General features: G+C 48.0%; 1 protein-coding gene across 1 annotated transcript in view; it reads left to right on the top strand.

Moving 5' to 3' along the window:
* CFAP77 (cilia and flagella associated protein 77) overlaps positions 1–12095 on the top strand; it is a 159951-nt gene that overhangs the window by 75855 nt on the left and 72001 nt on the right. The window contains exons 2-3 of the mRNA XM_037797451.1: positions 913–1012; positions 1519–1747. Of these exons, the coding sequence (XP_037653379.1) occupies positions 913–1012; positions 1519–1747 (329 nt within the window). The remainder of the gene's footprint in view (positions 1–912; positions 1013–1518; positions 1748–12095) is intronic.

Raw genomic sequence — 12095 nt, 5'->3', positions numbered from 1 at the left:
TGCTGCAGGATTAAGTCTTTGATCTCAGGGAGCTGCTTTTCCAAAGAGCAGCAGCTCAGCGGGTGATGATGAAGAACTCCAGCCCAGAGGGTAAACACCTGCATTTGAATTCCAGCCCCATGGCTTCCTAGCTGTGGATAATGACTTTGCCTCTCTAGGTCTCAGTTTCCATATCTATAAATTGGGGCAAATAATGTAGCTTTTGAAAGGGAAGAACAATTTCAGTTATACAAACATCTTCTGAAGGATCCAGCAGGAGTTCACCAGAGACACAGAGATTAAGAATGGTTGTCCAATTGCCCAGAGGGTGCCAGTAACTATTCTTACCTTATCCCCACTGTAAGTTAAGATTTAAGGAGGAACCAACTTCCTCATGGCTAAAATGTGAATTGTTTGAGCTGTCCCTGGAAGGAATGAAGTGTTGGGAAGTAAAAATGACACCCCCCCCCCACACACACATTCCCTTGATGGTGGCCTCCAGACAAGTCTTCATAAACTGATTCCCTTCAGCACATCACTTGATCTAGTCACTCCCAGCTCGAGCCAGGCAGGTCTGGACCACATACACCTGCTCAGTGCCCTGACTGCACCTCTCCTTTCTGACTGTACAAATGTGCTTCCTTCTTCAAGGTCTCTGTCTGAGCACCCTGGCCACAGGGCTCCCCATTTCTACTCTCCTTGCTTGCCCCTTCACATGGGCGCTCCAATCAGGCTCCTCTCGTGTGTGTCTCAGCATCCTGCTGCAGTTTGTGCTTCTCTCGGGGAAGTCTCTGTCACACACATCCTTGTAATCCCTGAAGGTCGTGTGCTGGGCCTGGCACAAAGCAAGTGCCTGGGGCCTCTCTAGTGCTGAATTATATGGTTGTTCTGAGATTTCACCCTTCACTTTTCTCTCTTTCCTTCCCCCAACAGGCTGAACTTGGGAAGCCCCGGGAAAGAAGCTGCAGTTTGCCTGGAATTAATTTTAATTATGGACTCTACGTCCGGGGGCTGGATGGAGGGGTCCCTGCAGGTGAGAGCACACTTTGAGGTGAGGATTGGACGGAAGGCACATTCCGTGTCCCAGAGCTCTCCACCTAGGCTAGCCTCTTGACAGCTGGCTGCTGCACAGTTCTGGTGGAAACCACAGATCGGGGCAGATGAGTGGTGAGACCCAGGGGCTGGCTGAGATATGGGAGGACCAAAGGTGCAGGGGAAATAGCAAGGGTACCCCAGCCAGTGGGGTGGCGCCTTGTTCCCCAGGGAACACAGACCCGGCTCAGGACCAACCCTCTGGTAGCCCAAGGGAGGTCAAGGCCCAGGCAAACCCAGCTCCGGGAGGGATGTTCAGACACCCTCTAGAATCTCCGGGAATCTTGATTGCTCCCTTTTGGGGCCATCATGCAGAGCCTACATAGAGCAGGCTCTAGGTTCATGGGAAGGTACAAGACCCCATATACCACCCATTTCTTCTCAGTCAGATGCCATCGAGTACTTGATTTCCCAGACTGACTGCCTGGCTGTGGTTCTGTCTCTTAGCCATTGGGCACTGGAATGTGTTTAAGCAGCAGCCCACCTGCCCCCAAGAGCTGACCCGGAATTACATTGCAATGAACCGTGGAGCCGTGAAAGCTGGCCTGGTCACCGCCCGGGAGAATTTCCTCTACCGTCAGCTCAACGATATCCGCATCAGCGACCAGGATGACCGGCGCCTGAAGAAGGAACCACCCTCTCTCCCTCCAAACATGACGTTTGGGATCCGGGCACGGTAAGGCGGCGGGCACCCAGGGCTCCATCCCTCTCCAAGAGCCCAGGGGTTCCCAGCTGAACTAGAGAACCAGGTTGGAGGGAAGCAGAACATCCTCTCAGGCTCACTTCCTCTCTTGCGGCTACACGCTGAATCCTGCTGAGCTGGAGCCTTGCCTCAAAGCAGGATGCACTGTAGGGCTGTGCACAGGCCACCCACTTTCGTTCAAAAAACATTTCAGAAGAGTCAGACCATGTGCCCCATCTCGTCCTCAGGATGTTTATTCATTTAGGTGAAGGAGGCAGAAGCATGCTAGGTAACCCAGCACAGCGTCACCCCAGTGAGCTCATGAGAGAGGCTCTAGAGCCTGGGCTCAGACCCAGATACCGGCTACAACTAGCTGTGGGACTCTCACCTCAGTTTCTACATCTGTGGAATGGGGATAACAATAGTACCTGCTTCAAAGTGTGGCTGTGAGTTTTGCAGTGAAAAAAATACATATAAAGACATTAGCATAGGGAGTGTTAGCTCTTATTATTGTTAAAACCATGTAATGCAAACTGTAGACCCAAGTGCCATGAACTTTTAAAAATTTGTGTTGAGCATAACATACATAGTAAACTGCATAAATTGCAAGGTTCACCTCAATGAATTTTAAAATTCATTACAGTTATACTTGTATAGCCACCACTGAGATAAAAATATAGAATATATCTGGCACTCCAGAAAGTTTCCACATTCTTCCTGAAAAACTACCATTCATCAGCCTGCCATCACGATTGATTAGATCAATTTGTACAGGCATTCCAATTGCTCCACATGCTTGCCAGTATCAAGTGCTATGAACTTTAGAGCAAGCATAGGACCAGAGTAGGGCTTAGATCAGCTATTTAATGGTAATGAAGATCCAAATTCCACAAAGAAATAGCCAGGGAGAATGGCGTGGGAGTTGCAAAATAAAATGTCTTTTAGAGCCATTGTGCCTCTCCAGTCCCACATGACTGAAAAGCCCAAGGGTAGAGCTTCAGGCACAGCTGGATCTAAGCATGCAAGTGATGTCATCATCTTGTGGTCTATCTCCCCATCTCCTGGCTGTGCTTCCCAGTTTTTGCTCCATTCTTTGACAGGCTTTTTCCTTATGTGGTGAAATGGCCAGTAGAGGTTCCATTCTGAGACCCTATTCTCTTCATGACCCTAGTAGGAAGGGTGTAGCAACTAAAAAGCCTTGAGACTGAGATCCTTTGGTCCAACTTGGGTTATATGCCTATCCCTGAACCAGTCTCTGTGAGATTGTGAGACAGCTTGTGAGATACTCTGACCAGGCATGCCTGGGTCACTTGCCCCCCCCTGGAGCCAGGGGTGAAATCAGTTCACACAATCCACATGGGCTGATGGTGGAAAAGATGTAGAAATGGGGATTCTGTTCCTAAGAGGAGGGAGAAGGGAGGCTGGGCAGGCATAACAACAGATGTCCATTCCAGCAAGCCTTCCTAACCATTTCTACATCATGGAAAAAAATTATTATTATTACCAACCCCCCCATGCCCCGATATTTGTACATCGCCCTAAACAAATAAATAAAAAGGGTTGCTCTTTAGCCAGCAGTAACTGGCCTGGGGCCTCCAGCTGCCCCAAGCCCTGTCTAGCCGCCTGTGGCTGAGAAGATTGACACCTTGGCCTATGTGTGTGACAGCGCCCTGCTTTGACCTCATTCAAGGCCGTTGACAACCTATCCCCCGTCTATCTTTCCCTCTTCTCCTCCTACCATACCGGGACCAGAGGACTTACTTTGCCTATGCCACCATACATTTGTCCATGCTTTTCCTTCTTCCTGGAATGCCTTTTCTCACCACTCTACCTGGTAACCTTCTCATTCTTCAAAGTTCAGCTCAGTGTCATCTCTTTGGTAAGTTTTCCCACCTCCTAGAGCCTCAAATGCTATGCACATCTTTCTTACCAGAAATGCATTTCTACTTACTAATCCTTGAAATCTAGAATGTGACAGTAGAGACACATTGGAAAGTTACTTCAGGACTGGATTAGCTAATCATCTGTGTGCCATTCTTCCCCAGCTTTTGAAATAAGGCCCCACATTAGTTCCTCCAAGGCGACTTCCGGGCTGTCACCGCCCAGTTCTAGCTCCTCTGCTCCAGCCCCTCAGCACTTGTGCCCTCCGTGTTCTTCCTTTCACAGGGCTTCCACGCTGTGCACTAGGCAGGTCTATGCTGGTCTTCAAGTGTCTCAAAAGCAGCTGGTGTCATTGGAAGAGACCTGGGCCCCAAGCTGCTCTGGGTTTCTAATTCCAGTTTTGTCCCCAACTCTCCATGTTTCTCTCCCCCTGGGCTTCCCCATTCTGAATCTCAGGGTGTGCTCCATCTCCCCAGCTGGGCTATAAACCTTCACATCAATTTCATTTTATTTTCATTAAGGTCTTGTACAGGACGTTGGCAGGGTTATTATCCCCATTTCACGTCAGGGAAAGCTGGGGCAGGGAGAGATTAGTTGAACTTCCCAAGTTCACACAGCTTCTTCAGGGATTAGCTTGGCCTGGATTCTCAACCTATAGCATGCTTTCCAGCAGGCCAGACTTTTAGAAAATCATTACAAATATAAACTGTTAGAACACACAGGACATTTGTGATCACCTAGTTTGAAGCCCTTATTTGAAATGGGAGAAAATAGACATTCAAAGAGGAGAAAGAGACTTTCCCAAGGTCACACAGCAAGTTAACAGACAGGACCAGAGTCAGGCTGACGGACTCCCTGTCCACTGCTCTTTTTTCCATGTTTTGACTCCTTCATATTGACTTGCGGTGTGAACACCTACAGTTAATGGTCCTGGACTGTTTTTTCATTGTATCGTTTAAGTCAGCTGGGCTCGGAAAGGACATCCATTATCATCTGGCTTTCAATATAAAATCTTAAATTGCTATAACACTGCGTGGCTACAATTCCAGGGAAAGGCTGTGATGAAGTGCTGGCTATATCCTCTGTGATGGTAAATGGGCTTTGCATATGCAAATTGAATGGATTTTAAAATGGTATTTAATGACAATTTTCGTAGCAGACATTAACATTAATTGCACAAAAATGAAAATGCTGCATTAGGTTGCTGTTAGCAGCAAATATCGTGGCCATAAAGCTTTATCTTTATCAACAGCAGCCCTTTCTGATGTGACAGGGCAGCTCAGCAAATTGCAGGCAAAAGGGCTTTTATGGAACAAAAATATCCCCCAAAGCAGGCCCAAATCAGCATCAATTTTGCTTTATTTCTTCATAAATGGAGGTTAAATGGCTGCTGGAAAAGCTTTCACTGAGATTCCCAACCTGCCCGGAAAACCCCTCAAACCCACAGCTTAAAATGCAGAGGAACAGTTAAAAAATAATCGCCCCTCTCAGTAATGGGGCTATTACTTTAAAGTTATGAGGCTGAGGCCTATTAGCTAATGATCACCTTTTACAAGCCTTGATGGTATTTATTTCTTTACTTTAAAAGCATGTTAAACACCAAAGATTTCATCAGATTACCTAGGAGTCCTCGGTGTGATTTGGTCCAATAAGTAAACAAACGAACACAACTGATATTTTCTCACAATTACCCATGTGTTAAAAATAAGGTCCCACCTCAAATTTAATACAAGGGAAGCTCACTCTAAGCTAGGAAGTCTAACAGGTAGAGGTGTGTGTGACTACTGTCTGAGTTAAAATTCTGACCACAGCTAACTCCCACCCCCCATAAATCCTCTTGCCCTTTATATATTTTGCAATGGGCAAAGTAAATCTATGTGAGGGGACATAGCCTTGTCTTTTCCATGCACCTCCATCCACCTGCCCACTCAGCCTCCCAATGCCAGATGGGATTCAAACCTGAATTTGGATTATTCACTTACTTCCTTTCTAATTAGCCTATTTGGTTCCCAACCCACACCAATTTGTAATGGATTGTCACTAATTCAGAAAGGTACATTTCAATAAGCCTCTGTGGCTAAAAGCAAGTGGAGTCCTGAGTAATTATCTGGAAAATGGGGATGATGTAGACCTGTGGTCACAAACTGGAAACCATGACCAAGGCAACCCTTAGAGGGGTTTGTTTGGGGCATGCAGATTATTTTTTTAGGTTTGAATGAGCTACCACATTGAAGTCAGGAGATTTCATATAAAAATCTGGATTTCCCACTTCTCTTGAAGAATCAGAAAGCTGGGGAACTTGAGTCTGCACCTCCACCTGGCACCAGGGGGCTGGGGCTGAGAAGTGAGACAGAACCCATGCTTCTCTCATTTTCATTAACCTACCTGGTCCCTGTAGATTTGCAGGGTTTGCAAACGTGGCCTTACCATCTCGATCCCTCAGCTAACTACTGCCTCTTTGTTCTCCAATAATAGTAGGGGCTACCACTAACAATATCTGCTGTGAACTGAGCTTAAATGTGGCAGGCATTTTGCATATATAATTTTTAGTCCTTATATCAGTCCTATGAGGTAGATATCATTCTGCTCACTTCACAGACGAGGAAAGGGAGAGTACGGTCCCTACTAGGCTGTACCCATTCTGGCTGATCGGCTTTGAAAATCGCACCTTTTGGGATCAGGCAGCTAGAAAGAGCCCGTGCATTTTTCCTCTACATTTTACTGTTGAATCTCAGAATTCTACCGTTGTCACTGTTGAATCTCAGAATTCAAGTCAGGGAAGAATTTTAAATTCTTATTACCAGCTTCTAAGGACATAACATAGATCTCAAAGCATGCTGTGACCCAAAGTCCATAACCAAGTATGTCTGGAGGCCAGAAATGTAACTATTAAAGACATACTTAATTATTGATGCATTTTGAATAAGTGTTTGCAAATGTTCACATGCGCTCAAAACATCTTAATTGTTACTGCTCCTAATTGGTTCAGCATTGTCAATTAGGATGAGTCAGGGATGGTGGGGAGGGGAGGAGTGGCCCGAGCTGGGAAACAGTTGGTGCTCCTGGTAGATTCTGGGGGCCATGGACTCTACCTCCACCCTACTTGGGAGCCACTTCCTCATGCCACGTGCAAGGCAAACAGCCCGATGCACATCAGTGTCTGATATGTCCAGATGGATGCTGAGTAGACCCCAGCTTTGGATACTATTACATGTCAGATACTGTACTGAGCATAACATTCAACAGCCCAGTGAATGTGAGGTTGGAACCCCTATATCCCATCTTACAGAAGAGGAGACGGAGGGTCAAGGAAGTTGTTTGCCCACGATTGCTCTCTAGTGGGCAGCAGATTGGTCTGGCCTGAAAGCCTGTGATGGTGACCATGGCACTGATCTGCCTCCCTACCAAACACAGGTATGGAGGCAACACAGGTAGAGACTACCCAAGTTTTTCATGCACTGTAGAGGGGCTGAGACAAGATATCTATTTATGTGGTAAAATTATCTTGTCTGAGTTTTTCTTAAGGCTTTATGGCTTAATCCAAGCACGTCAAAAGAACCCACTGAGCTGCTCTTGATGTGTCACTTTCCTGCTCAAATCTTTGGTGTTTTCTGATAAACCCCCTGATAGGACATCCAGAGCCCAATTCCCCACACCTGATGCTCCAGGCCTGCTTTTGCTCACACAGTATTCCTGGCGCTGACCCCAGTGCCTTTGATGAAGAGGCCCTCAGTCAAGGTTTGCTGAATGAACGCATAAACAAATGCCCATGTTTTGTATCCGAATATAAAGCCACGAACAATGTGCAATGTTGGTAGAATATTTCATTCATCCACCAATTAGTCTAGTCCGCTTGCTGTCACTGCCCTAGTGCTGAGGGCATTCTGGTCACAGAAAAATAAGAAACACAAGAAAAATATGAAATGCTGCTGGTGAGCCCTTCTGTCTGCCGCTGCTGCTCGCCCTATCAGATGCATCATCAGCCTGACATTGACAAATGTGAAGGACGGAGGAAGTTTTACAGGCTGTTAAAAAAATGTTTGCTGCCTGACAGGTTTTTTGAACCTCTCTGCCAGGCTGATTTATTTTACAAATTTACAATGGGCCCATCAATCACCCTGGGCTATTTTGTTTCTCCTGGAGCTGATGGCCAAAATCCAAACCACCCACCTAAACTCTTATAAAATAATAAGCCCCTTTCCAGGAAGCTGTCTTAGAGATTCAAGACAGTTTCTGAATGGTGAGACCAAGCCTGGGTTTATTCGTGGCCTGAAACCCAGCTGGATGAAACGTGGGCTGACCACAAGGGGGCGCATGTGTCTCTCTCAAAGACCACCCAGCCTCAGGAGCCAGCCCTGAAACGAGTCGGCTGAACTGCACATCCCACCAGGCAAAGCCAAGCCTTTCCTGGCCCCCATGAAATCTGCTCCCACGGTACCGACCACGGCCGTGGTTAAGTAGTTCTCTGCTCAGCGCCAATCTTCTCTACTGGGCAGTCAGTTTCTAGAGGTCAGGGACAAGGTCTGTTTTGTTCGCTGCTGAGTCATCAGGGTCTAATACATGCCTCGCACATAGTAGGCACTCGTTAAGCATTTACTGGGGAGAAATATGGTCCAGCGCCCTTTAAGGCTTTGAGACAAAGCTATTCAAAGAGAAGAGATAATCACTCTGAGACCCAGAGAACAAATGGTAAAGTCAGAGATTCCTGAGTCATTTAGCAGACTTCTGTGTCTAGCTAATGTTATGGATCAGCAGTGCAGTGATGCAGCCTCAAAGAGTGAATGTGTTCCTTGGTCGCATTAATAGAGGTAGCAAGTCTGCAACAAGAGAGGGGAACTTCCTGCTCTATTCTGCTGCTCAGGCTGTACTTATAGCATCAAAATTTGGGGGCATCATATATATTCAGGGGAAGGAGAGTATCCAGCAAGGAGACATCAGGATTGCAAGGAGTAGGGGAGAGGGAGACCACTTCATGTGAAGAACATGGTAAGAGACCAGGTCTTCTTAGCTGGATGAGAAAAGATGCAGAAGGGACACACCAGTTGTCCTCAACTCTCTGACACCCTGTTATGAGGATGGGGGATGAGCTTTGCTCTAAGGGGCTTCAGAGAACAGAACAAGGACCTGTGTATTGAGGATGGGCAACATTCATTTGTGGAGCCCTCTCTACACAGCAGGTGCAGTATTGAGACTTTACATGCATCATCTCATTAAATCCTCCAGACTCTATGAGGCAGGAACTATTTCCCTCTTTTTACAGATGGAGAAACTGAGGCTTGGAGAGTCACTTTTTCAATGCCACTCTGTCAGTAGGTGGCAGTGCCAGGATTGGATTCCAGAGCTGCTGTCCGTATCCACAGGCTGCAGGTCCCCAGCAGTCAGGGCAAGGCCCTGATGAGGACGTCCTTTCTCATCCTGAGCTCTGCCCACGACAGTACAGGCCATGTGGCGTGGAGGGCAGTCCTTGGACGTGGGACGGGATCTACGAACCACTACAGCAATAAACAGCCAACACTGACAAGCACTTGCTGGGGATTGGCCCGGAGTGCTTTCCATGTAGTAACTCAATTAAACCTCACCGCAGCCCTGTGCAGTAGGGGCTGCCATCACCTCCATTTGCTTATGAGGAAACTGAGGCATGGAGAGGTTACATCACTTTGCAAGAGATCCTAAGTGGAAGCGTGGAGCCTCAAGTCATGCAGTTTGACTCCACGGCCCTCACACTTAGCAGGGGGCGGTGTTGGCTGACACCCCTTGCCTGAGCATCACTGCCAGGCTGGGGCTCTCCCTGCCAGGGCTTGGACAGACCTGAAACACCCCAAATTGGTTCTAACAGGGGTCCCCTCCTCCTCAGGTCAGCCTGTTTCCATGGATCTGGATCTTGAAGGAGCTTTGTTAAAAGGGGCACAGGCAGGGAGAAGTGGCTGGGAAGAGGTGGTGGTCTCTTCCCAGGCAGCCCAGCTTCTTTGGGACCGCTCCTGCTCCATCCTCTCCCGCCTCCTCAAACCCCTGCTCCCTCCTTCCTCCAAGGCCAGCTTTGTTGTCAGATTCAGGAAGGAGACATTTTTCATGTTTTGCCTTTTTTCCCTTTCTACTTTCCTGTGGACCAAGACAGAGATTTATTCCCGGCCTGATGCTCACGACATTCTTAGTGGGGAGGGTTCAGGGAGGCACTGATGGGCCCATAATGGATAGGGCCGCCTCTCCCCCAGGGCCTGTCCAGGCCCAAACCCCATCCATCAGGAGCAGCTCCGGGCCAAGGTCAGTGCTAACGAGGCTGGGCTGGCCACACCCCCTCGGGGCCTCCCCATGCACACCACGCAGGGTCCGGCTCCGGCTTTTGATTTTTCCAGAGCTGGGCTTCAGCAGCGTCAGTGGGCAAAGTGTGGGGTCCTGCTGGGTGCCAGTGCTGGAGTTGGGCTTGGTGCCTGGCACAGCTGCGGACCTCTGGAGCCTCCAGCTCTCCATATAATTAAAGGGCTCGCTGGGACTCAGTGGGTTCTGCTCCTCTGGTGACACAGACACCTTCAGCGACATGAGGCATATTTGTGAGCCAGCCAGCCCCCGTTGATGCCTCATGAGGAGCCAGGCTCCAAGGCCAACACATCACCCCATGGCCTACTGTTGTGCTAGAACCTGGCAAGCAAAACTACACACAGAATGAGTGTGTAGTGCCTACAACTAGTCAGCTCATCCAGGAAAGAGCGGGAGGTGAAGGCCAACTCAGTCCTTTCCGAGGCCCGATGGAGGCGGCCGTTTCTTTCAGCTCCTACAGGGCCAGGCCTCATGGTGGGTGCTTCATGTACATTATGTCACCTCATCCTCAGAACAGCCCTGTAGGTAGCAACTCTCTCTTATCCTGATTTTACAGATGAGGAAACTGAGGCCAAGGGACACATGTCCAGGATCACATGGCCAGAGAGTGGTTGTTCTGGGATTTGACCCCAAAACCCACATATGTTACCTCCGTTCTGTGCCATAGGTTCATTTAGAGCCCACCCTGTGCTGGCATGATGCCAAGTGTTTGGGATCCAGAGAGGAAATAAAACACAAAATAGGCAATAAGCAGGTAAAACAGCAATGCACAGTGGTAGGTGCAAAAGCTTGTGTGGCACATTGTTTCTGGGTGGGCAGGGGAGGTTCCAGAGAAGGGCACAGGGGCCCTGGGTCTCCCATGACCTGACTCTGTCCTGTGCTGTGCTAAACTTCCTTCCATTCCCTGAACACCCCTCCCGAGGCTTTCTCCTGCCTCTAGCCTTACCACTGCTTTTTCCTCTGCCAGGGATGCTCTTTCCCCATTTTGCCCAGCTGAGGACTCCCATCCTCTGGATGCTCTCTGTGTCCCCTGCCTGTGTGGTCACTGCCTGCTGACCTGTTCATCTCCCCTCTGCGGAGCAGAGTCACATCTGATTTTGCTCACTGCTGTATCTCCAGAGCCTAGCTCATACCTGGCACATAATAAGTGCTCAATAAATGCTTGTTGACTGCATGAGAAAGGATAGCTAGCTTGCTTGTGATTCATCCTGGTTGGGAAGAGCCTGTCTTCTAAGGCTGAAGAACACATGAGATGACCAACTCTTCCCTGGGCATGGACTCCGGTCAGGCACTGAGCTTAGGCTTTGTTGAAAATCATCATTGTATTCACTTGCTAGGGCTACTATAACAAATGACAATAAATTTGTTGGCTTAAAACAACAGAAATTTATCCTCTTACAGTTCTGGAGGCCAGAAGACCATAATCAAGGTGTCGGTAGGGCCCCACTCCCTCCTTGCCTCTTCCAGCTGCTGGTGACTGCAGGCATTCCTTGGCTTGTGGCTGCATCACCGCAATCTCTGCCTCTGCTTCACATGGTCTTCTCTTCTCTCCTATAAAAACACTGGTCATTGGATTTAGGGCTCACCTGGATGATCCAGGATGACCTCCTTGTCTTGAGATACTTAACCTAATGACATCTGCAAAGACCCTTTTCCCAAATAAGGTCACATTCACAAATTTGGGGGGGGGTCAGGATGCAGACATGGCTTTTTAGGACCCACCATCCAACCCGGAATCAGAATGACTTCCTACGTCTGCCAAAAATGCTATTTCTTGGGCTCTGCTCTCAGACTTTCCAAACCAGAACCTCTGGGGATGGGACCCTGGTGATCTTTATGCACCATAAAATCTGAGAGCCTCTGGCCAGAGAAATGAGAATGTGACCAGGGCTGTTCATGATCAAAAGGAAGATTAGAAAAAAGTGAATGGGGAAACAGTGAACTCTCTCATTGGGTTTTTCCTTTCCTTTTCTTTTTCTTTTTACTTTTCCTTATGAAAAATTTCAAACATGCACAAAAATATAGCAGATAGTGTAATACACTCCTATGATCAGCCCTCATCACCCAGCTTCAACAATTATCAATATATTCTGCCAATCTTGTTTCGTCCTTTTATTTTATGTTTGCTGGAGTTTTTTGTTTTTAA

Source organism: Choloepus didactylus, chromosome 10 (genome assembly GCF_015220235.1).
Source record: "Choloepus didactylus isolate mChoDid1 chromosome 10, mChoDid1.pri, whole genome shotgun sequence".
NCBI classification, from domain to species: Eukaryota; Metazoa; Chordata; class Mammalia; order Pilosa; family Megalonychidae; genus Choloepus; species Choloepus didactylus.
Note: the sequence above shows the minus strand (reverse complement) of the source record. Positions and strands in the feature narration are given on the sequence as shown.